At 45.5% G+C, this 26,066-nt stretch overlaps 2 protein-coding genes across 2 annotated transcripts; both read right to left on the bottom strand.

Annotated features, from left to right (window-relative positions):
• Nucleotides 1-2,263: 2,263 nt before the first annotated feature.
• On the bottom strand, nucleotides 2,264-16,098 carry F12 (coagulation factor XII). The gene is made up of 14 exons (XM_033140475.1): nucleotides 16,020-16,098; nucleotides 13,005-13,041; nucleotides 11,623-11,725; nucleotides 11,366-11,436; nucleotides 10,561-10,668; nucleotides 10,050-10,181; nucleotides 8,028-8,132; nucleotides 7,412-7,583; nucleotides 6,705-6,805; nucleotides 6,321-6,621; nucleotides 5,623-5,759; nucleotides 4,870-5,013; nucleotides 3,329-3,477; nucleotides 2,264-2,650 (listed from the first exon to the last, which is right to left on the bottom strand). The coding sequence occupies exons 1-14, from the start codon at nucleotides 16,080-16,082 to the stop codon at nucleotides 2,495-2,497; spliced, it is 1,779 nt and encodes a 592-aa protein (XP_032996366.1). The 5' UTR covers nucleotides 16,083-16,098; the 3' UTR covers nucleotides 2,264-2,494.
• A 3,963-nt stretch (nucleotides 16,099-20,061) lies between these two features.
• On the bottom strand, nucleotides 20,062-21,156 carry LOC117042308 (uracil nucleotide/cysteinyl leukotriene receptor-like). Its single transcript, XM_033141855.1, has one exon. It carries the CDS (start codon nucleotides 21,154-21,156, stop codon nucleotides 20,128-20,130), a length of 1,029 nt encoding a protein of 342 aa, XP_032997746.1. The 3' UTR covers nucleotides 20,062-20,127.
• Between the last annotated feature and the right edge of the window lie 4,910 nt (nucleotides 21,157-26,066).

Genomic DNA, 26,066 nt, shown 5'->3' with positions numbered 1-26,066 from the left:
AATGCAGGAATTTAGGATGCCTTAGGCAGAACCTGAAGACTTGGCACCCCAAATTCTATGGCACATAGTCTGGCTTTCTGTTTAAAAGGTTCAGGGATTGACGGACAGATATATTCAGAGCTGGTTAACAGAGGTCTGTCCTATCACAAGCGTGAACATCATGAAGATTATGCAGGCATATCTTGTACATATAGGTTAGGATTATTTGCTAGTCAGAAATGTAAGTTTTCAGTTACTGTTGTGTCAAAGAAATACATGAGCCTCAATTAATGGTGATTTTTTACACAGAGTTATTTGTAAAACATGGGTCCCTTGGCAGCCTGGTTCCTTGTAACACACACATTTCTCAAGGAGACATGAAGTCAGGGATGAGGAACCTGTGACTGTCCAGATGTTGATGGACTCCAACTCCCATCAGCCCCAGCTTGCATCCCCATGATCAAGGATGAAGAGACTTGTAGTGCAGCAACATCTGAAGTGCTACATGTCTTACATCCCTACATTAAGGAGAATGAGCCAGCCCATCCTGGCTGTGAGTCCTGGAAGACCTGGCCCTTGCCTTGCAGGTCTTTTAGCACCTGGCCTGAGAGGGGAGGGCCCTGACTGACCCCAGCTACAACAGCTGAGTCTGCCAAACAGACTGTTGGGCTGGGGTTTTGTTTGAGGGTTTTGTGAGGTGGAGGGATGTTGTTGCTGTCATTGACCTTCATTTTTTATTTTAGACACAGGAATGCCAACAACAATGAAATTTTTTAGATCTTACGATTTTTGTGGAAACTGTTTAACTTCGTTAGTGCACTTTTTATTGTTTACAACTACTTTTGTTATGTTTGTAATTAGGTGGGTTTTTTCCATGTTGTGAGTCGTCTTGAGCATGCTTTTAACTATGGAAAGGCAGCATACAAATAAAATTATGAGATGAGATGAGCCCTGACATGTGCTTTGCCATGCCCTGTATAATGCTGTGGTTCTCTGCCAGGGTATGAACATGTAGTTGAAAAGGGCACAGTGCAGTGTACTATGTACTTTCTTCTGAGAATATAAGTTCTGTAACAAACTCTTGTAGCACCATAAAGAAGGCTGATCGCCGAAGAATTGATGCTTTTGAATTATGGTGCTGGAGGAGACTCTTGAGAGTCCCATGGACTGCAAGAAGATCAAACCTATCCATTCTGGAGGAAATCAGCCCTGAGTGCTCACTGAAGCTGAGGCTCCAATACTTTGGCCACCTCATGAGAAGAGAAGACTCCCTGGAAAAGACCATGATGTTGGGAAAGATGGAGGGCACAAGGAGAAGGGGACGACAGAGGATGAGATGGTCAGACAGTGTTCTTGAAGCTACTAACATGAGTCTGACCAAAATGCGGGAGGCAGTGGAAGACAGGAGTGCCTGGCGTGCTCTGGTCCATGTGGTCATGAAGAGTCGGACATGACTAAACGACTAAACAACAACAACAACAACAAACTCTTTGGTTCTTCTGCATCGTGCACATAGCACTTGCAGGTTTCTTTTTCTAGCTGGTCTCTGTCACTGTGTCCCCATTTCTATGCTGCTTGAATCCTGGTAGGCTGGGCATGCCCTTGCATGTCATCCCACCAATCTCTGGGCTTTCTTACCTAGTGTATGTCATAAAGTGGTGATAAAAATTATGTTCAATGAGTTTCTTAGTCTCAGCCAATGCAAATTTGCCGTCCATGCTCTGGAGTCTCTTACTGGAGATAGTGTGGACATGGGCTGCCCTCTGGTGTTCAGAAATTAATAAATCTTCTATACCACTCCAGTACCACCACCACATAAACACATTTTTGTTTATTTGTTCCTCTTGGGGGAGCATGCACAAGATACTAACATGCTCAAATTAGGCCTGTGATCTTGGACTCCTTTCCTAGAAGCTTTTCTGCTGAGAGCCAGTTTTGAGTGACCATGGGCTTGGCCAGGGGACAACAGCTTCCATAGGTCTGTGAGCATTCAAAACCACACCTGCTCAGGCTCTTTATCCCCTCAAGAATGATGCAGAGGGTGTTGTCTGGAGCTGAAGAATATGGGCTGTACTGCGGGGGTAGGAGAAACATGCCAGTGTTCTGTGAGGAAGACGGAAGTGAGGAGGAGAAATGTGAGATGTTCAGGGGAGAAGGCAAGACAAAGAGCACTAGTGGAGGTGAGGGGCAATCAGCTGGACCAATCAATGTCAGGTAGCACTAAAATCCCAGGTAGCGTTTCCTCAGAAATGATAGTGCCAATATTGGACAATTGACAATTTTCCTTTGTTGGAAATTTGGTTTATTTTATGGTGTGTAAATGACACAGACATATCTGACTTCTCTGAAATACTCACTGTCTAGTCTAGCAGAATTGCACACACACATACACACGTGCTAACACACATACACAGAGCAGATCAATAGCTGCAGAGAAAGACACTGTACCCCCATCCACCCCCGCAAAAGGCAGCCGCATAGGTTTTGGCTTTTTGAAACTGCCATCTCAGGCTTGCTAATGCATGTGGTTTTTGATCCAGTCAAGATAGTGAGTGACACTGGTATAAACCCCAGGCTTGTTCTCCAGCGCACAGCCTGTGCCCCAGCTGATGATGCCATGCAGGGTGGCCTTGCCTTGCTCATCACACACCAGGGGTCCACCAGAATCTCCCTGCAACACAGAAAGCAGGGGTGTGAATACATAAGCAGAGGCCAGAATCAAACCCATCCCCTTCCCACTTCACGTTTTGTTATTGAGATCAACACTTAGAATAATAGAATCATAGAATTGTAGAGGAGGGACCACAAGGCTCATCCGTCCAACTGTTGCAATGCAGGAATCTCAGCTGAAACATCTGTGACAGATGACCATTCATTCTCTGCTTAAAAATCTCCAAGAAAGGAGAGTCCACCACCTTCCAAGGGAGACTGTTCTTGTTACGAATGCCCCTGGTACTTCATACAGGGAAGGTACAGAGATTAATAGCAGAGCATAGGAAGAGCATGGGGGTAGGAGGAACAGAACATAAATTCAAGGTTTTAGCCTTCACGCTTGCTCCTAGCCTAATGGGCCAGTATCTGCCTTCTGATGTATGCCACCTTGGAGGCACCTTGGAGAAAAAGGTGGGATCAGGGGTACAAGCCCCACCCTGCATAATCGATCACATGATGCTTCGCACGCACACCTTTTGAATGGCAAATATTTTATGGGGTTGGCTCCTATGGGTGGGATATAAATGCAATAAATGAACGAATTTGCAAACATGAATGATTGTCTCTACCACAAAGCCTGCTCTGTTCTGTGTGCCAGAGATCTACCTGTGCTGCCGGTAATTCAAAATAGGCTCACCTGACAAGCATCAGCTCTTCCATCCATGTACCCAGCACACAACATGCCTTTTGCAATCTGGGTCCCATGGACCTCTTCGGAACAACACTGCTCATGAGGAATGATAGGCATATCTGCTTCCTGCAGGTACACAGAGAGTTTGTCGGCTCCTGCAGGGAAAGAGGACCCCAGTGAACCAATCCATCCAAATGCACAACCCAAGTTTAGCCTTGTGGCCATTGAGAAAACTGGGCATCCTGAGACCTCATGAGTCTGCTGCCAATCCCAAACAATCCCTCTTGAACGGAAGAGTTTATCTGTGGGCTGCCTTTGCTGATCAGTGAAAAAAACCCTGCTCAATATGGTAGATCAAGATGGAAAAGATGCTAAGGAATTGCAGGCACCATCTGGCACCTTGTTTATCCTCCTCTGTCGGAATACGCTACACGGATCCGCTATAGGATCCACATTTAGTTGTTTGTTTTATGAGGTTTTCAGGAACTACTTTTAGTATTGCTACGCGCAAAAGCGAAAGCGAAAGTAAGAATGAATGGTTTGGTTCACCAATGAGATTAATCCGCCTTTATTTTATAGTTCCGGTCATGTTCAAAGTTATTAATGAGCGTTAAACTTGCTTCCCGCCTTTTTGGAGGGCAGCAACAGTGATTTTATTGGTTGAGGCATTGATCATGATGTCACGTTTGTTCCTAAATAAAAGGCTGAGGCTCCCCGCTTAGGCACGTTCAGTTTGGGTTAGTCGACGTTCTTCTTTAGTTCTTTCAGTTGAAGTCAGGGTCTAGTTTAAGGGTATTGGGAGCGGGCTGGATGGGTTGGATGGGTTTTTCCTTTAGTTAGAGTTAGATCGCGGAAGATCATTCGGTTTAGCTTTAGTTAGGTTTATTTAGGTTTAGCCTAGGGCTAGGTTTGCGGAAGATATTTCGGTTTTAGTTTATTTAGTTAGCCTCGCGGAAGATTGGGCGCGCAGGGACTTTGAGCTTAGGAGAACTTAGCTTAGGGGACGAGCCTACGCGGGTTCCGCCAAGGCCACTAAAGATATAACCGGTGTCTGTCTTTCTTTGGGGTAAAAGAGGGAGTAAAAGGTTTAGAGTAAAATTTTTAATTTTCTTAAGTTGGTCTATCTATTCAGAGTCAGGGCATATTCTATTTCTCGAGGCAACACTCTTCTTTAAAAGGCAATTAAGAACTCATGAACCTTTGGAGTCATCACCCGGCTTACTCAACCTTCAGATTGTGAGACCTGGCCGGCGCCCGTGCTCAAAAGCACGCGGAACGCTGGCCGCTTTCCCCGCTACTGGTACCTCGTGCATGAGCAGTCCAAGTTTGTGCACGAGGAGCTCCAGCACCCAAACCCCGACACTCCTCCAGCATGAGTGGGGATTTCAGAAATGGCTGATAAGGGAGGGGCAGGGAAGAATATGAGACAGCATCATGCCCTCCTTATCTGTGGGAAAAGGTGGCCAGCCAGCAGGCGTGGATGTTTAAGGGAAGGATAATAAGGCCTGCCTAAACTTCATGTCTTCATCTGATCACTCCCTTCTCACCTTCATACATATGTCCCCATCCTGCGATCTGGCATGGCTTGCTGGTGTCAAATGTCTCTGTTGAATTTGGTAGGCACACGGGCAAGATGGAGTGTGACAACTCAGCACAGTGTCCTGGCGCCTTCTCTTTCAATCGCACCAGTGCTGGGGAGAGTACAAGAGAGCAGGTTAGAATGGGGGCTCAGGGATGAGGCTTGCAGGGGAGGGCGGGCAGACAGGTAGGCAGAGAGGAGTAGATGAAAGCCTTGTCTTCCTTGATGGACTCTGGACTGGGGCTGGGAACAGAGACTTAGAATGAAGACTCCCACCAACAAGGCAGGTGAGCAGACATCTGGCTTACCATAATCCAATATCATATTTCCCACTCCCTCCTGGGGCAGCATGGCATGGATCATGGCCGAAATGGTCAACCTGTGGCATTTCAAATATTGCTGGCCTCCCAACTCCCACCAGCTCCAGCCAATTGTCAGGGATGATGGGAGATGGAGTCCAACATTTGGAGGGCCTCAGGTCCCCCAGCACCAGATTAAGGCCTTGCAGTTCATGTCCTTGAACACAAGTCTGGAAAGACTAACTAGGGGCTCTTCTGGGTGGGTCTTGGTGAGGTTGAATGCCATATAGAGCCCCCAAAATGTTTCATGAGCAACTTGGGCAGAGGAGATTGGACCGGTTGTTGTGGCCAACGAGAGCTCAGGCAAGTCTGGCTACATTGTGGTGGTGAGGGGGTGCAGGACATAAAAAAGAGGCTCTCACCAATGTCATGGCCTTTGGTGATCTCTGAATAATGCTCATGCAGTAGATAATTCTGTACTTGGAACTTCACGGAGCCATCTGTGCTTCTGTTGTATTGGGTCTGGCCCAGCACCACTGAAATCTTGGAAACATCTGGCCTATGGTACAAGATCTGTGGTCAGCAGAGTCTTTCATGGCTCAGAACAGGATTCTCCAGATTTTGGTGTAGCCAATATGGTTTTCTCCAGATGTTGTTGGACTCCCAATTCCTATCAGCCCCAGCCAGCATGTCCAACGGCCAGGAAGGATGAGAGTGGTGGTCAAACAACATGTGGAGGGACGCAAGTTTCCCAACAATCCTATGCACACTAACTTGGTAGTATATCACACTGAACTTAGTGAGACATGTCTCATTGAACAGGCATAGGATTGGGCCTCATAACATGGGATACAGTGGGGGGAGAGAGCTTTAACGAGTGACCATCAATAAATTAACATGCCTGTCATCTCCATCAAGCTGATAAGGATTTCTACCGTCATTCCAAACTCTGGCCTAATGTACCTCAGTGGGGCAAGCTAGCCACAACCTAACTTTCACTGATTTCATAGTGCACTATTAAGGTAAAATCTTTATTACGGTCAAGGCATAGTGCACTATGTTCAAGTAGCCTGGATGCAGCCCAGTGTCAATGGCCTTTGGGATGGATGGTAAGACTTACCTGAACTCTAGGCAGTGTGCAGCTGTCAGAACCCAGCAGGAAGCAATGAGGCTTCCTCCACAGAACTGATCCCCTATGTAGATGGCAGCCATGTAGGGGTGGGAGCCACGAAGTGCCACCATGCCTCTCACTATACGACTGCGTGAGGAGGTGGTGGTCTTGGGAAAGCGCAGCCCACACACTGGAGCTGGGGTGGGGACAGTTTGGGTTGGTCCAGTTGTTGGCCTGATGCTCTCGGGCTTCTTCGGAGCCATTGGCTCTGTTTCCAAAGGTGCCAGAGGCGGTACTGGTGCTGTGATACCTGGGGAGAAAACAGTTTACCTCTCATTCATGTCAGGTTCAGCCACACACGCCATTTCTTCCAGAGTGAATGGTATGCCTCACCTGTATATTGGGGATGGCAGCTGGTGATATTGCAGAATTCCCAGCTGAGCTGCATATTGCGCAGCACATAACACCATGGGTGGCTGTCACCGTCTGGGTTTCTGCACAAAGAAAAGGCCCAGTCCTCTCTTAAGCAAGGGCAATGCTCAGCAACCTTGCTTTAACAACAACAACAACTTTATTGTGTGTACCCCCTCCATCTGTCCCCTGTCCATGTGACAGCTGCATTTCTTTACCTCACCTCACCTCACCCCCTGGCATTTCATTTTTCTTTCATCTGCTCTACTCCTTGGGTGTTAGTTGTGTCCCTTCCCATACCTGGACACTTTCCCCCAGATGCCCTTTGAACTAGTGCCAGACCAAGGCATTTTGCTGCCTGAGGCAAAAGCCAATATGGTGCTCCTCTCCCACTTCCAAAAGCCATCTGGAATCACAGCTGCTGAATTATACTTCAGCGCTTACAACAGGACAGTACCTTCTGCTGCACCTGAGGGGTTCAGCATAGTGTAGGAGGCACAGGGCAGACTGTGTGTGGCACAGACTACTCTGTCCTTCAATCACATGCCTGACTCACCCCCCCCCCAACATCTGCTGCCTGAGGCAGCTGCCTTACTTTGTCAATTGGTAGAACTGGCGCTGCCTCTCACTAACATTTCCTGTGTTCTGTGGCAAGCATCCCCATTTCCCATGCTAAAAACATATCTCACCTGCAAAAGGCATGTGGCCCCAGGCCAAAGATGGATGCGTTGTTCATGCTGCTGGAGTACTCATTTAACAAGAGTGGAGAGTCCCAGGGCAGGCACGGTGCCCCTGAGACAGTGTAGTGGGCCATGCCTCGGTATAGCTGCCCATTCTCTCTGTAGCAGGTCTGAGTGTGTTCTAGGGAATAAAAAGACCAGGGACCCTCAGGTGCTTTGGAAAAAAAGGTTAGGCCTTGAATAAGGTAATATTTTTATTCCCCTGTCTACCCTCTCCAAAGAGAACAGCCCCTTCTCGCTATTGCATCTGGGGTGAGGAATCTATGTTTCAGTTAAGGGCCACGTACAATGTTCAGAATTGAAGAATAGGACATTAAGTATGTGATTGAAGTAACTTTACGTGGTGTACATCTTTTTATTTTTATTTTCCCATTTTCTATTTCATAAGCCAACACTGGTTTTCAAAGTTGGGCAGTTTTAAATATGCATACATGCAAATTGATATATTTTACTACTTTACTATTTTTAATACGGTATTCATGGTGCATTTTATTCTGTTGTAAACCACTTACAACTGTAGGATTTATAAGTGTGATTCTTAAATATTTTAAAAATAGATACATACCTATATCACACAGTGGCCCAGAAAACCCTTCAGGGCAGCTGCACACCAAGTTGTGCTTCACTTCTAGACAGCGGCCTCCATTCATACAAGGGTTTGTTGCGCATGCTGTGGGTCAGAGAAAGTGATAGAGATCACAGGAAGTTGCCTTGTATGAGGTCAGACTGTTTTGCCCCATGTAGCCCAATATTGTCTTACTCTGCTCTGACTGGCAGCAGCACCAGTCTAGCAGGGATCTTTTATATCAGAGACTATCTGATTCCCTAACGCCAGGGATTGAACCTGGAACACTCTGCGTACAAAGCACATGCTCTGCCAATGAGCTATTGACCCTCAGAGACAACTGAGAGCAAGGTCTGGCTCAAGAATTAACAGTGCAGTTGAGACTCCATCAATCTAGTATCTGCTTAACAGCCTTCCCTACTATGATGTTTTTTAACCTGCTGACCCATCAACTAAGGAATAACCCTATCTCTCCTCGTTCCATATACAGTGTGACAGCTTCATTCCGTGTGCTCTGTCATGACAAGATTACCTCTCTATGCCCATCTTTCAACTTTGCCTTGTGCATTATGAGACAAGTCCACCACCTATAATGCAGGCACCAGCATTGCTGGGTCCCCAGAAGCCATTCTCCCTAATTCCAGGTGCATGGGAGTTGGCTTTGGTTTGGGCCATCCATACGACACATTTGTTTTAGTTTTAATGTTCCAGGTCTAATGACTGGCCTCTCCATGCCTTTAAAAGTTGTTTCATCTGCAGAGGTTAGCATGAGACACTGCTTATCTCCAAGCTGTGAAAGGATTCAGTGATAGAGATATGAATATCAAGCAGCTTTTACAGTCACAGAGGCAGGAGGGAACATGTTTTTCTAAAGGGTGGAATTTTGGTGGGAGGGAAGCAAGAGGAAGCATGGATGAGCCCTCAGACTCAAGTCTTGCATTGAAAACAGTCTCTGGTTTTAAATTCTCTGTGAGCCATGGCTCTAATGTGTTATGATTTCTTTAAAATTGTGTTCTGATTAAAATAATACATACTGTATTGTGTTGGGCTTAAAATGCAGGACTATGATCTTTATGGGTTGAAGCCAGAACATGTTAGTTGAACTTAGTTCCCATTGAAATCCATTGGCAAATAGTCAAACATCACTCATTCTATTGATTTCAATGGAACCTAAGTTCAGCCAAGGTTGCAATCCTGTACCAACATTCCTGGGAGTAAGCCTCACTGGAAATCAATGAAACTTACATCTGTGTAGGCATATATAGGAATGCACTCTAACATAGACTGGATCCAACCTCATGTACCATTACTATATTACAGGGATGATGAGGATATTGGAGTAAGAACCCTCATTAAAACGATACAAAGATACCTGCTTGGAGGAGTTTATATTTTGTTTTGATGAGGTTCAAAAGATTATAGGAGTTCTAATCATTTTAGAATTACAGTGGCTGCCACCAAGGGTGGGCATGAAAAGACTTTGTCTCAAACCTTTTAGATGCAGCATCACTGGGATACCAAGGACCTAACTAAACATTACATACAGATGCATGTAACAAAATGCTAGCACCTTTTTTTTATTTTTCTAAAGGAAAAGGTGCTCCCGGAGCCCCTGGAACAGAAAAATAACAGGCAGGCAAAGAAAGGTTTGTGCATCTCCCTGCAACACACACACACCCCCTCCACTCCAAATCAGTTTCCACAAGCAGCTTTTCTGGTTTCGTTTGGTTTTTAATTACTGAAGATTTGTTACATGCACTTGTGTGCAATGCTTAATTTTATCCAGTGAAATATCAGAAATCTAGATATGATATAATGAGTGATACTCAGTGATGAGACTTTGTGTTGTCTGTCTTTGTCAGGGAAGTGAATTAGAAACTATTACCTTTGTTGATAGTTATTTCAAATGAAGCCCAGGCAAGGTAGTGACCACACAGGGTAGTCTTATCCCACCTGTCTGCCTGGTTTTGCCCCACCCACCCATCTATCCCCACTTTATGTCAGCTTCTGCTCAGCTCTGACCCTTTCCATGCATGGGCTTGCAGACAAGCTTCTTCCTTGCGCAATGGCACTCCTCTGGTCCAGTAGGCCGGTGCCGCACCCAGGTGTCCTTCCTGCCAATGTGCAGCAGTCCTTTAGTTCCAAAGCAGTCTTCTGCAAAGTAAAGTGATGGGGTGTTATGGACCAGAGCACAGTTGGCTGGGACTGATAGGAGCTGTGGTTCAAAACATCTGAAGGGCATCAAGTTGGCAAAGGTTGATTCATATTGTATCTCATGGGGTGTGAAAACAGCCAGGTCACCTTATGTGCCAATACGATGTCATGGTCCTCAATAATCTCCATACTGAGTTTTTATGTACCAGGAGTAAAAAAAGCTACCCAACCTAACCCTGTGAGGTTCTGGAGGTCCACCAGCCCCAGAGAAAAGACGTTTTTAAGTTGGCCAGGGTACTGGGGAGAGAGGGCAGATATTCAAGGCCAGGTCTCCATGTGCTAAGGAGGGTCTATAGTTCCAGGAACCAGCCTCAGATACCTTTCTCACAGTGTTTCCCATGGAAGCCAGCTGCACAGATACAATGGAATCCAATTCGCCTAGCTTCACAGTCCCCACCATTCTGGCATGGGTTAGGGTCACAGTGTCCTGCCAAAAAATCAATAAATCCAATAGTCAGTCATGGCTGGAAGTCTCAGGTTTTGGGCTATGTCGGGGATACAGAATTTTTTTCAGCCCAAGAGTTATGTTCTCTTCAGAGGGTTGAACTAGATGATCCTCAGGGTCCCTGCCAATTCTACAATTCTGTGATTCTGTGAAGGTCACACGCCAGTGGTGAGTGGGTAAAGGGGCTGGAAGGAACAAATGAATTTTGCCCTTAGTATAGTAGGTTGCTTTCTACACACATTCACACACCCCTCTCTATCCTCCATCCAGACAAGCAAGAGGCGTTCTCGGAGTTCAAGGGCACATTTAAGCCGGGCAAAAACATGGAAGGAGGGATTGTGAGGGGTTTGACTTAAGGAGAGCAGGTTTGGCTTAGCCCAGGAAGAGCCCTGAGGGCTAAGGATAATTTTGTGTTTGGCCAGTGGGCCTGAGCTTTTCAACTTGTGGGCTATGTGGATGTTGGAGTAAGGCTTGGGTGCTGCATGCTGCTGGTTGTAAAGACTGGCACCACTGGAGGCTGTACAAATTTATTTCTTCCTTTCTTGAGGACCAGCATCACCTTAGGCTCAACAACCAGGGAATGGGGAGGGGGCTTGCATACCCTGGTGAAGCTTCTCCCCTCACAGCCTGCTGTGGTTTGAACGGATTCTTTCATTCCCACTTCCCCCTACCGACTCACCTCTTGGCCTCTCCTCTTTCCCACAGTACCTCCATTCCCCATCTCGGTCGTAGTTCTCTGTGGTGGCGCACCTGACAGAGAAATGTTTTGAGTCATGGAAGGAAAACCTAGAAGCTGGGCCTAATCCAAAGCGGGAAGCTGCAGGCCATCATGCCTTTCCCACATACCACCTCACAGTCCGCCATCCCCGTTTCCCTAGCGTGTTCTACTGTTTGTACTCCCCATACGACTCTTTCTCGTGAAGAAGAGAAGCTTACCAGTGCTTATGGAATATGGAATGACTCTGGATGCAAGAATGGTGCATTTCGCGTTGGAAGCGGAAAGGGAAATGGCAGGGTACGTGCTCACTGAGTGCTGTCTCTGCAAGGCAAAAATAAATGGGCTGCTTCCACTGAGGATACAGGCTCAGAAATATTGTTATGAGTTTGGATGGGGGGAGCTGAGACCCTTCTAACCCCTGGAACCAGCAAGTGTTAAATTATAAGCCAGGCTAACGTCCTGTGTTGAGGCGATTGCCTGGGTGGACTATTAAGAGAACAAAGGAAAAGCATCTCTGTGCAAGATGGCAAGGTGGCCAAAGGCTGAGTTTTGCAGCGATGTGACTGAGAGGTAAAGCATAAGTTGGAGAGAAAGTCAGAGGAATGCTTGAGAATCATGTTTGCTTTCTGTTTGAATCCAAGGCTGTGGCTATGGGAGAAAAAAGACCCTTTTTGATGTTAATGCTATGAACCCCCTCCATTGTAGCCTCAGGTTGTATATATATGTAAATAAACCATGTATCATAAAGACAGCACTCTCCCTGCTGTGCCTCACTCCCAAAAGGAAACACGATCCCTGGGATCCCTGGGCTCTGGCACCACTTGGAGACTGAGGTGGTGTGCAATAATATAAATGCTGGCAAATCACACCTTTGTCCTGCCTGACCATCTGGCAGGAGTTACCCCTGCTTCTGGTCACATCAATGTGCCTACTAAACTAATAGAAGACACCTACACTTACCATGCAATTGTGCCATGGACTCTAGGCTTCATTCCTCAAATGAACACTTCTGTTGCAGGGAAATACTGTAACCAATTCTCTTCCATCCCAGTTATGGTTATTAATCCCGAAACCAGCCTCCCATTCCTTCACTTCTATTGCAAGGTGGAAGACTATTGCACTACTTAAGTGCAAAGGCAGGGAGAAAGGGGATAATGCCTCCTTTCTTTGGTGATCTGGGTAGGACCGTAGGATCCCAATATTGGAATCCTAGACTCTGTACACAGCATACTTTTACAGCACATTCAAAACACATAAAAACAGTGCTTTTTCTGGGGGGATGCAGGGAGACGCATACCCCTAAACAGTTTGTGAATCTTTGTACTTTTGTCCATTTACTGTATTTATTTTCCCCAATTTAACTATAAAATGGTAATTTTCTTGAGTCAAAATGAGAATACCCCTAACATTTTTAAAGAGAAATAGCAGTGCATAAAAATAATCCTGGGATCTCACAGAGCTACAACCACTAAGTGTCCTTAACATACTAAAGTTCCCACAATTCTTGGGAGCAGGAAATATTTTGAATGGGCTTGGAAGGTATAGTTCATGTTGTGGCTACTGTTCCTTTCACTGGCACAAGCACAGAGTTGAAACTCACCTTCATGCATCCTCCTAAACGGCGGGCCATGCGGATCCTACCCAGAAAAGAAAACGGATGTGTTGCAGCATAGTTTAAACTTACCATTTTCTGTTCTAGGGACATAAAACACCTCAAAGGCCCATTTGGGGCTTGCATTCAACTGGCTCCAGAAGGCTCGAGTGAGCCTTTCTGTTCTACATATACATATATTCTGCATAGCATATGCATCCTTAAAAGCTTTTAGACCATTTTTAAAAGTAATATAAATAATTTATAAAATATCTGTCCTTTTCCATTCTACAACATCTCTAAATTATAAAGGGATAATGTGAAAGGCAGGCTACCCTTTTAATGAATTTTATTTGTGATTTGTAATTTTTGTTTGTTTAATCAGAGCAGTCATCTGATTAAAGAAATCTCTGTTTATTCACCATAATTTTGGATGCAGTGCTTCATAGGTCTATTCAGAAGTAAGCCCCAGAGGTCAGTGCAACTTAAACCCAGCTAAGTGTTTATAGCCTATTTTTATATATGAATCATAGCTCTGAAGCCAAAAGCTTCCACTTTTTTGTTTTTAGATTATACTGATGTGTTTTGTACGAAGCATCGTCTTAGGAAAGGTATGTCCTCCTGTGTATGAAAGGTGGGGTGCTTGCCATATGCAGCTTTTATAAGTACTTGTGCTTAGAAAATAATTCGTTTTATTTTAAAAAATTATTTAATCAGTTAATCAATTCAAATGAAGCCCTAATTTTCATACTTATTCTGCATTTTCCCCCCAACGTGTTTTGACTGATTGTGTCATTGTTTTAGCAGCTGTCATGCCTTAGCAAATATCGTAAGTAAAATGTGTCTTTAAAATCCTTAGGGATGCCTGTAAACTGGAGGTATAAAAGTTGAGTGTGTGAGAGAGGGTCAGGGAGGGAATTAAAAACTCCTGCACAGCCAATTGTAATATTACAAGGTGGTAGGAAATTTCCTCTTCCTTCCAGCTGAGGGCCGAGACCCGTGACGAAATGGTAACTTGAAGGAAGAATGGGAATGAAGGCAAAAGGAATGGCTTCTATTCTTACATAATGTATACATTTGGGTTGTCACCATGTTGCTTTCAGGTACAATTCCCAGCACCCCTGATCATTTGCCACACTCGCTAGGAATGGTGGAAGATGGAATCAGCATTGGTTACCCTGATGTATTGATACACACACAGCCCACAGCAGGGATGACAGGAGTGAGTGGGAGCCCTCTCACTCTTATGAGTATGCACCATAAAGCATGTGTGAGATTGGGGGGGGGGGCTGCAGCAACCCTGAAAGATGGCTTGTCAGCTGCTTTCTGTTTTAAATGGCAGAATAGACATGTTTCCTGTGCAGAAGGAAACACATACCCTATAAATACATTTTTGGGGGAGAGGGTAGTGCAAAAATGGCTGAGGCAGTTCTGTGAGGGAGGGAGCAGCCTTGCACAAGTTTTCCAGATTTTAGGGGGGGGGACGTAGGGGAGATTTCCCTCTCCCACCACGGCTACACTGGGTCTCCCTTGGGAGCAGTAAAGGGGGACTGCTTGTCCTCTAAAGCCAGAAAAATAAACATGAAGCTCTTAAAATCTTTCACATCTTTTTGCGCAGGCATTGGGAATGGAATGGAATGTGTTGCTTGCCACTAACCCACAGAGCTCCCATGGTTTCGCAAATTGACTTCAAGCAGTGGCTGGGTGAACCACATATCCCACTCAACAAGATACAATGGTCTGAGTGCTGAGGAAGCAGAGTTCCTCCCCGGTGGGCATTTGGGGTTCCCCGGAACAATTGAGAAACAGCTATGTACTCATTGCGTAATAAAGCAATACACCAGAAAAGCCACTGAAATGAATCAGGCATCACGGTTCCTTCCTCACACTGTGCTTGAGTTGCCTAAGCCTTTGCATCTCAGTCCAGACAGTGGCAACTCACAAGGGCTAGGCCCAAAATATTAGGATGGATTTGAGGTGGTAGTGGTGCGCTAGCACTGCACATCGGCCTCCATGACTCTGGGCCCTTCCTGAAGCCTATCTCGCCCTGAATAGTTCACCAACCAAGACTACCTCCTGCTTCGCTTCCTTGCTGCTGGCCCTCACATACCCTCCAACATTTCTCTGATGAAAATTGGGATGTCCTGTTCCATCATCATTTTACTATTTATACCCCCATCCATCTGACTGAGTTGCCCCAGCCACTCTGGGTGGCTTCCAACATATATAAAAACATAATACAACATTAGATTTTATTTTTTTTAAAACTTCCCTATACAGAACTGCCTTCTGATGGCTCCGGTGTTGGATAACTCCATACCCTCCAACATTTTGCCGATGAAAATAGGGACACCCTACCATACCCTCCAGCATTTCTCTGATGAAACCTAAGGAGAAGTGGGGCCGCGGGTGGCACTGTGATCTACCACACAGAGCCTAGGGCTTGCTGATCAGAAGGTCAGCGATTTGAATCCCCGCAACAGGGTGAGCTCCCGTTCGGTCACAGCTGCTGCCCACCTAGCAGTTCGAAAGCACGTCAAAGTGCAAGTAGATAAACAGGTATACCGCTCCGGCGGGAAGGTAAACGGCATTTCCGTGCGCTGCTCTGGTTTGCCAGAAGCGGCTTAGTCATGCTGGCCACATGACCCGGAAGCTGTCTGCAGACAAACACTGGCTCCCTTGGCCTATAGAACAAGATGAGCGCCGCAACCCCACAGTCGTCTGCGACTGGACCTAATGGTCAGAGGTACCTTTACCTTTACCTTTAAGGAAAAGTGGGACATTATGAGATCAAATCAGAAACTGCGGTGGCCTCTGTAAATTTGGGACTGTCCCTGGAAAATAGGGACACGGGGAGAAATGTATTATCACTCTTGTTGGGCAAGCTGTAGAAATGTTGAAATGGGAATGAGATTTTGGGAATAAATTATCATGGGCCTAGGAGGGAGACCTAAGCAAAAAGCCAGGGGGTGGGGAGGAAAGAGAAATCAAATGGGTGTTAAATGGATGCCCCAGGAGTCTCACCCGGAATGGTTGCCCTGGAATAAGAACCACAAAGATCGGCAGCAGCAGCAGCAGGGATGTCATGGCGGTGCCTGGGGAAGGGCAAAATGGTGATCTTTGTTCCTTTGCTTCAGGCAAAGCAAACAGCCACAGATCGATGCAGCTCAAAGCAAAGGTCTTTAGGTGGGATTTAATGAGCAGTGTAGGGATTGCAGCATGGAAACAAACACTAGACTAGACTAAAATAGAAGGATGGGGCTGGGAGCCAGAAATTTAAAAAATGGTTGGACTCCCCAAAAGGACCCATGTGTCTGTTTTCTGTGTCCACAACATCTCTTCAGCCAGCACAAAAACCAGATGTCAAGTATTGTGAGAATGTTAGTTGATTGCATTTTTTCCTAGGGGTGGTGGTGGAGAAAAACATACTACAGTATTGCAAAGGAGAGCTTGCAAGTGGGTCTGCTGAAATTTCAGTTACTGAAGGGGACATCACTGAGGAAGTTACGTTTGCCAAAGATTTTATCTGGCTCACTCTCTCCTTCGCCATTACCCCATCTAGCCATATAATGCCTGAATGTGTTTCCTCCTCTGTAGCTAATTAGTTTAGTCCAGAAGGAATCCCGAAGCGGTTTACAAGAACAATTAAATACAAAAGTTGTTGTTGTTGTTGTTGTTGTTGTTGTTGTTGTTGAGTCGTTCAGTCGTGTCCGACTCTTCGTGACCCCATGGACCAGAGCACGCCAGGCACGCCTATCCTCCACTGCCTCCCGCAGTTTGGCCAAACTCATGAATACAAAAGTACCATATATAATAGAATATCTATTAAAAGAAGAGCAGTACCAGTTGGTGATGTTGCATCAGGAAGGCAAAGAGGGATTGCCCTGAACCCATTAAAAGAGCATTTGGGGACATTCTTCAGTCCTTCTTAAACCCCTACTTGAATAGCAAGAGCCTCTCTCTCTTGCAATCTTTGCATGTCTCCAAATCTCTCCAAAGTAACATGTACAGGGCTTGTTGGTGAGAACTGAGCATTATTGAGGATACTAGAGGTTGATTGGCCTTTTCATATAAAAGATGCTCAATAGATGCTTGTTTGTTGTGGTGATCTTTCATTCACATCCTGCTTTTGTAGGTATAGTGAGCATTTTGTGGGGAGTGGGGCACAGGTTGGGGCTACATTTTGGGGGAAAGAACAGGAACTCGCCATACTTCCCCATCTTCCAAGCATAATGGGCTTTTAGTTACCTGTCGGACTTGATGGGCCCTTAATACAAAATAAGCAGTGCAATGAGGACAGGTTTGACAGGTTTACTCTGGCTGCAGCTATTTTGGATACAAACAGTGGTGCTGCAATCAGTCGGCAAGGGCTCCAGCCTCTGAGCTCTTTCCACTAAACATCACAGATGCTTTGTTTGCAGCAGCAACATCTTCCCACTGGGGTATTGCTCTCCAACTGACCGTCTGGTTTTGTAACTCAGCAAAACAGCCAGCTTCATCCAGCATATTTCAAGGGTAGGCCTACATAGTCAGGAACATGTGATCCTTTGATCCTTCCTTTTGCCCTGCCCAGGCAAAATCTGTAGTGACTTGAAAGCTGTGAGCTTTCTGATTATTGTTGTGGGTGATTCTTCATTATTTACTCAATCTGGCTAGAGCTGCATATTTGTTTTGAAAGTATTTGTCCCAGGGAATGAGGTGATGCTTGGAGATAACCTTATAAAAACATACAGAATGACCCATTAAACTCACTGAGGCTTACTTCTAAGTAGGGACACCATCATCTATTGTATAACTGTCTATCATGGAGCGTGCAAGGGTGCAGGAGCCTCCTTAGAGCATCACTGCTGCTAATCATGAGATTAATCACCCCCATGGCCTGTACAGAATGGGAGGCAAGCTTTTTCTTTTTTTTTTTTTAAAAAAAGTTTAAATTATATGGCATGTTTCCTTTGCTGTGAAGGAGTTTATTGTCTTTCATTTTTCTTGTTCAGTGGTTCCCATACTTTCCCCTTCCTCCAATGAGCCACTTTAAAAATGCTGATGTTCTGGGCAGTCCACTTAATTATTTTTCTATTGAAGCAATTGTAATTCTGTATTTATCTAACAGTGGAATTTACTTCTCAGTAATTGCACACAGGATCTTTAGTTTGTTTTGCAGGTATACCTGTTCAGAACTGTGGCCTTTGAGGTGTTATGTATGGCAAGGTGAGAATGAATGAATGAATGAATGAAAGACAGACTATTTTGTGTGCAAAACAAGAGGTAAAGAGGGCACATGCAAAAGTGGAAGTGGTAGTATGCAGGTTCAAAGTAGGGCTGTGTCTTTGGGGCTCCTGTTGGTATCATTATCATCTCCCCACTTTCCGAAGCAGTGAGAAGCCCCCAGAGCCACGCAGAAAGCACTGGAATCTTTTATTGTCTTTGTAATATTTGCTTTATTTACTAATACAAAAGTGGCGCATAAGTGGAGACAAACAGGCACTCACATAAGGAAGCAGTTTCCCCATCCACATCAGAGAGTTTCTGGTGTTTGCCAGGCCACGACTCCCTCTGTCTCTGTAACCCCAGCTTCAAATCTGCTGTTTCTCACCAGTGTGGTGTAGTGGTTAAGAGTGGTATACTCGTAATCTGGGGAACCGGGTTCGTGTCTCCACTCCTCCACATGCAGCTGCTGGGTGACCTTGGGCTAGTCACACTTCTCTGAAGTCTCTCAGCCCCACTCACCTCACAGAGTGTTTGTTGTGGGGGAGGAAGGGAAAGGAGAATGTTAGCCGCTTTGAGACTCCTTCGGGTAGTGAAAAGCGGGATATCAAATCCAAACTCTTCTTCTTCTTCTTCTTCTTACACGAAATCTGCCAACCCCTACTCATAACAGAGCTGCAGGTGAACTGTTGATTCAAGAAACATCCAGAGTCATCAGGTTCATTTGCTCAATCCCCAATTCCTACCCTGATGGTACAATCTTAAAACTGTCTACCAAACACTAAGTCCATTAATTTCAAGGGGGCTTACTCTTCAGTGAATACAGGATCACAGCCTAAGTAACTTTTGGCAAAACATAGTACTGTAGATCTATTCACAGTAATCACATAGAAAACTTAGAAGTTTTCTAACTTGGGAGTTTTAACACAGGCAGGAAAAGCCCTATGGGTTGCAGAGGTGGGGGTTCCATTTGGGCCAGGTATACCACAGTGGTTTCTGAGAGCCAAGTTGTTGCTACTTGTTTACAGTGTGTCAAGGAAAGCTGGGTACCATGGGGTGAGTGATTTCCTGTGGCTCCCAGCTTCTTTGAATGTACTGTACCACATATGTACAGCAGTGCCCAGGGATTAAGGATTGCCCTAAGGTTCTTCATGTCCCAGTGGACATCCAGCAAATTGTACCTCAATATAATTTCCAGACCAGCCTTGGAAGGGCTTACCTATCTCTACCTCAGGTCCTCCTGATTTTGAGCAGGAATTTATCCCACTTAGCCAAACAAATATTGCAAGGTCCTGATGAACTCCATTACATGCTGTTTCATCTGAAGGCAGCCCTGTTTAGGAAAGTTATTGATGTTTGATGTTTTATCGTGTTTTTAATATTCTGTTAGGCAGGGTATAAGTAATAATAACTATTATTATTATTATTATTATTATTATTATTATTATTATTATTCCTTCCCCTGATTTCTGATTCCTGCCTGCCAAACACCTCTTTTACCCTTTATCTCTTCAACAAGCACACTTCTGCATTGCTTCCCAAATTACACCGCTGTCTGGGCTCCCAGTCTGCTTGCACTTCTTTCTAGAACTGTTCCTGCTTCCATTGCCTTTGGATTGTCTCTCTGGCTACAAACCTGATTCAGTCTTTGAACTCTGCTAATATTCTAACTCATTCCCCCATAACTTGGCTTGGAACAGACACATCCAAATTACAGGCATACCATCTGCCACTGAAACCCCCCCACCCCCCCAAACCCAACCAGCTTAGGGTGTCTTGTCATTAAGATTATTCTATCCTTTTGCCTTATTCAAACCAGGAGGCCATTCTAGTAGTTGATGTTCTTCAAAAGGCAATCTGATGGTGCTGGTGTTGAGCACTCCACTAGAAGTCAGACAATGCTGTGGATCCTAGGTAGGACCTCCAGCTAGCTCATGCTCCTGAGGCCCTCTCCCGCAAGATTGCCTGAATCCACAAGGTTCTGGCTGCTTGTGCCACAGCAGGGCAGCCTCCAGTTGGCAGGCTTCATGTTGAAGTAGTACACCAGAGGGTCAAGAGCACTGTTGATGCTAGCCAGGGCCATGGCAGCCCGCTGGGCTGAACAAGTGAAGTGCAGCAGCCGGGGAGCGGACAGGACCCCAATCCGCCCCAGTGTGTGCAGGATGTGGATGATATGGAAGGGCAGGAAGCAGACGGTGAGCAGGGTGGTCACCATCAGGAGGGTGTGCAGTGGGTTCCTCCGCAGCAAAGAAGCTTGGGCTGAGCCATGGCTCAGGTTCACGATGCGCCGGGCAATCATGATGGAGCAGATGATGATGGTGAGGAAAGGCAGGAAGAAGCCCAGCACTGAGGAGGCCAGAACCATGGCGGCCAGGCCTCCGCTCCAGACACGAGCTGGGAAGTGCTCCATGCAGGCTGTATTCCCGTTGGGGAAGCGATGGGTCACGGTGCTCTTGGAGAAGAGGGTCAGCAGCCCGATCCCAACCACAGACCAGATAGCCATAGAGATCAGCACACGGTAGAGGGGCCACCGCAGGCGCAGGTAGAGAATGGGGTGGATGACGGCCAGGTAGCGTTCCAGGCAAATGCAGGCCAGGAAAAGTGTGCAGCTGAACATGTTGGCCAGAAAGAGGGCGTTGGTGGCCTTGCACAGGCCTTCGCCAAAGGGCCAGTCATTGTGCCTGGCATGGTACACAGCCTGTAATGGCAGTGACAGGGCAAACAGCAGGTCAATGACAATGAGGTTGTAGGTGAAAATCATGATTGGGGGTGCCTGGGCCCGGGTTGCCCAGCTGCTCCACAAGGCTACAGTGTTGGAGGCCAAGCTCAGGGCGCAAACCAGGCTGTACGTGATGGGCAGGAGCAGGTGCTGGAACTGGGCTTCAGCAGCACACTGCAAAGAGGCTGAATGGTTAGGAAAGTTCTCGCCAGGGGGGTACGTGCCATTTTCCCACATCTGCAAAGCAAAGAAAAGATCCACAGGTCGAATTAATCCTGCCTGTGTCAGCTGTTCTTGGAACCCCTTCAGGAATCCCCTAAGTTTGCATCTTGGAGAACACTCAGACATGTGGCAGTGCTGTCCCAAGGGAAAGATGACAGGATCAGCTATTCAATAAGGGCACCATTTACCCCTGTGTGCAACACCACACCCTCAATGGCTGACATTCTAAGGAATCTGCAAATCCCAAGGATTCAAAAGGGAGTCACCTGATCCATTGCGGGACCTAGATGTCCTTCTCAAAGGTATCTTCTGTCTGCTTACATCCTTAGCCTTCCACCTCATCCCACAAACTATATTCCAGCCCTCCTTCCTACACAACCCCTTGACATCCTACTTCTGGGTAGGTCCTTTAGGGCTTTGCAGAGTTTAGTATCCCTTTGTGCTGAGTGCTAGGGAATCTTTTTTGCTGGTGCTATTGCTCCCATGCTGCTCATCAGCCCCAGGAACTCTGGCTCAATACAATTTGCTGCCTGGAGCAAAGTCCAATAATATACACCCCACATTCCATGTTTAGAAGTCAGCTGGACTAGTGATTGAATCTGGCAATGGGTTAGTATCCTGCACTGTACCTGAGAGCTACAAGCTAGTTCTGGGGGCTCAGGACAGACCAAATTGCAAACACAGCTCCAACAGAAGGGTATGATCAGGAGGCTGAGGAGAAACAAATGTGGGGTGCCCCCCCCACTCCCTCCCAGTCTGCCTAATGGTAGGGCCGGTCCTGTTATTTGCTGTTCAGAACACCAAAAACCCAAATATGGCTAGCCCCAGAAATCTATGTCATTCCTACCTTCTGTGTGTCAGACATCCAGAGACATGCCTGCTCCTCTGGTGGTTCTGTGGAATTTGAGAGAGATGCAGTTGGAATTGCTCAGGAAGGAAAGTGTGGGTGCCCCTATCAGCCTGTCCTTGTTTCCTGTTCTTGGTCTACGGTAGACTTGCGCAGTTTAAGAATTAAATTTTATTTTGGGTGCCCATGGTTATGAGGCTCATGACTTCAGGGGTGGCATTATGCTCCTGGCCTAGCCCTTGAATACTGTTGCCTCTGCTGTCTTAAGACTCAGCTTGGAGCCTGGACCTTCATTTTTTAGAGTTCATTCTAATGTTCACACTCAACTTCACCCATATTTACACAAAATAATGCCTCTGATCTTCTGGATTCAGAAAATTAGATCAGAAATAATATCCACCAGACTGAGCAGTGTGCAAGATACTAGTGCAATGTTTGCATTTTGTTTGTTTTATTTATAAATTAATTTATTGGTTGCTTTTTTAAATCAAAGTGACAGTATATGCATGGGTTCCTGTGCTGGCTGGATGTGGGTGGGCTTTTTGAGGAAAGAAATGTGGGGTTAGCAGGGCTGGCCCAAGACATTTTGGCACCTGAAGCGGAACCCAAAATGGCTCCTCTTCTCCCCGCCAGGGAAGAAGGGGTGTGGGAAGATCTACATCAGGAACAAGGGGGGAAGAAATATCAACATTGGGATTTGCTGCCCCAGTGGATCCTGGTGCCTGAAACAATCACCTCACATTGCCTCATGAGTGGGCCTGCCCTGGTGGTTAGCTGTTCTCTTGAATTCTGTTCTTATAAAACCATGCTTGTACACATGACTTGGGTGTGTGACTTTCGGCTATGTTGAAGCCAAGTGAGAAGTCCTGCTAGACGAGTCCCTGGAAAAGCACCACTTCCCAGAGTGCTCTTCCTGGACCCTAGCATGCCATCTGTGTGACAAGCACTTCCGTAAGCAAGCCTCTTCACCCCTTTCCTGGCTGGCCCACATTTCCTCCAGCCCTCAGATCAGACACCCTCTTAACAACACCCATGCTAGAGAGAAATATAGTTTGGGTTCAGCACTGTAACATCGTTTTGGTTTCCCTAGTAGTATAATATACTCCATCATATTGCCTTGCCTCACCTATACTCCTGTTCAGTAATGCTTTTTGTTTAAGAATTAAAATAATCACATATCATCTTCTTCCCTTTTGCCAGCACCTCTGTAAAAAAAAAAAAAAAAAAAAAAAAGTTTTTATCTCTCAAGAGGAACCTTTGTCCGAAAAGGAAACACTTCCTGTTCCTGCCACACCAGCCCTTCTGCAAGGCCTCTGATAAGCCATGACCAATAATGCTGAGCATATAGTTAGCAAACAGTTGATCCCAGCTGCATACATGGGAACTAAACATAGAGCAGGCAGGAGGCTCTGGAGTTCCAAGAAAAGGATATGCCAACCACTTGGAGCAACCTTTTTTGCTTTCCTGCAGTGCCACCTGCTGCTCTGGCTATGCTAGAGCATGAAACAACACCATAGTTCATTTGACTTTTATCCCTGGGAAGCCTCATTCTCTGAAGCTCATGACACTACAAGGCGTGACCATGCAGATACTTGGGTGCATCTCAGTCTTTAAAAACATTGTGCAAGTAGCAGCTGTGGTTGAGGGAACCCAGATTACAACAGCGGTGGTGGTATGCTTAGCCCTTTCCCATTGCACTATTCTGCTCCCTGCCCCCAAAGAAGATAAATGATCCTCCTAAAGTTGCTGTTTACTTGAGCAGGAATAACATATTTGTACACACACACACCCTCCCTAAACTGGGGGTAAATAGCAGACCTAGAGGTCTGATTTTCATTGAAAAAAGGGTTAACCCCACACCACTGTCCTGAATCCAGATCCAACATATGCAATTTTAAAATATGGAGAGTCAATCACAAATCTCCATGATCACATCTAGATTCATCTGGAGATATGAGACCAAGCCTACTTGTTAAGGCTTTATGCAATTATAAGTGGGAATATAGGTAGGTGTACTGATTCACTCAGTATAAAGAAGATGCAGGTAGCAAAACCACTTCCCACGTGTGGCCTGCTAACAACAGCATAATAAAGTATAATATTTATACTTATGGCTTATCCACATGTACCTTTTGCCCTGTGCTTTCTAGGCACAGGTTTGCACTTTCCCAGTGTGTGTCCACATACTTTTTTCTCTCTTTTTTGCCCTGGAAAACCCAATATTTACCATTGTATTGGAGCAAATGGCAATTTGAGTTTCCTACAGATTGCCATTTGTTCTGATTCAATGGTAAAGAGCAGGTTTTCATGGGGGCAAGGGAGAAAAAGTAATACTGACCTGGAAAGCCTAGACATGTGCCTAGAAATGCAGAGCAAAGGTAAGTGTGGCTAAGCCGTAAGTTGCATCTCTTATGGCCAGGGCTTAGATGTGGAGTTCAGTGTTTTGCTTAAATGTCCAGTGAATTTACTAGACAGGTTTTGGAGAGAATTATGGCCAAATGAGAGGAAACAAATGTGTGGTCCAATCTTAGAAGTGATTGATCAATTCAAATGACAATTGACTTATCAATTTCCTGCACTGCACGGGGTTGGACAACATGATCCTCAGGATCTCCTCCAACTCTACCATCCTAGAATTCTATTATTCTAATTACAACTGTAGCCTGAGAATGCTTGGGGAAATCTCTCTCTCTCTCTTTCTCCAAGAGCTCAAAATCAGTCTGCATATTGGTTTGTGTGTGTTCTTGCACTGATGCTCGAGTGTTGCTGTGAGGGCAGGGAAAGAAACATGTTTCCTAGGCAATTGTGCAATGTCCCCTTCCATTCCACTTGCACTGTCACTTGTGCCATGATTGGCTGCTGGTACTTGCTACATGTCCATAGGCATGACGTTGCAGTGGATCCACAGGCGTCAGAGACATGATTGGCAGCAGTGTCACCAGCCTTATGGGTAGTGGGTGCCACTGAGAAGTGGTGGTTGTGACACCATTCCTTTGCTGCACTTCTCTACGAGTTCTCTTTCCAACCAGAAGTGGAGCCAGATCTTATAGGCAAGGTGGGTTTTGTTTTTTTTAAATAAGAATTTATTGGATTTTCAAAATCAAAATAAACAAAATACAAATACACACATTACACAAACTACACAAAAACACACCAACAAAACAACACAATTAATTAATAATCCTTCTCTTCTTTAAAATCCTAAGCTTGGGACTTCCTCACGTTCTCTCTTATGCGTTCATTTCTAATCTTCTTTAGTAACTTTGTAACATTGTAAAATCTAGTTTCTTACACCTATTCTTAGTCTTACAATTGTAATCAACATATCTTAAATCATACAACTTATTCTTATCAAATAAAACATCAAGTTCCAAATCTTAACTTCTTATATCCTTTCTTCACTTAACTTAGTAAAGCTGTTGCCATTGTTTCTTCTGATTCCAACTTCAAAAATATAAAAACCAACACATTTTAACAAAAACCTAGGTATTTCTTCCCTTCTCATAATCCATTTCCCCCTCTGATGTCGGAGTACCGTGGTCAGCATTTGTAATATTCCTCTTAATTCCTATTACCCCACCCCCTCCTTGCCATACTCCCCCTTCCCCTTCCCATCTCGCTCCAGACTCCCCCCCAACATTGTCCCAGTCCAGGTTCTTCTTCCAGAATGTTGCATTTTCCTTCTTCTTCCAGAATGTTACATTTCCCTTAGTACATAATTGCAATAGCATTGTCACAAAATATCTTTTCCCTACTCTCCACTTCATGTTGCATTTTCCAGAATTGTTGTTCTAAAGCCTCTGGGCTGCCACCCCAGAAGCTCACTATACTGTCCCTATTACCGACTCCCGACCTCTCACGTCTTGGGAGCCTCTCTTGTTTTTGTACTTGTGCCACTTCTTCATCAGATGAAATCTCCGGATTTGCATTCTCTCCATCTTTTCCTTTGAGTGGACAAGTCATACAGTTCTTCCAAGTATCTCGAATCTGAGTAAACTTGTCAATAACATTCTGTTGCAAAAGTTGTAATTCCAACAGTATTCTTTCCTGGCTTGGGGTCATTGTTGAGTCTAACCAG

The sequence above is a fragment of the Lacerta agilis genome, chromosome 2, assembly GCF_009819535.1.
Source record: "Lacerta agilis isolate rLacAgi1 chromosome 2, rLacAgi1.pri, whole genome shotgun sequence".
NCBI lineage: Eukaryota > Metazoa > Chordata > Lepidosauria > Squamata > Lacertidae > Lacerta > Lacerta agilis.
This window is presented reverse-complemented; position numbering and strand designations above follow the sequence as displayed.

Coding starts and splice junctions, on each gene's coding strand:
- F12 (XM_033140475.1), bottom strand. CDS start 16,082: ATGACATCCCTGCTGCTGCTGCTGCCGATCTTTGTGGTTCTTATTCCA. Junction 8,133..10,049: donor CAAGCCCATGCATGGAAAGG/GTCAGAGCTGAG, acceptor TCTGACCCACAG/CATGCGCAACAAACCCTTGT. Junction 5,760..6,320: donor GCACACTGCCTAGAGTTCAG/GTAAGTCTTACC, acceptor CTTGTACCATAG/GCCAGATGTTTCCAAGATTT.
- LOC117042308 (XM_033141855.1), bottom strand. CDS start 21,156: ATGTGGGAAAATGGCACGTACCCCCCTGGCGAGAACTTTCCTAACCAT.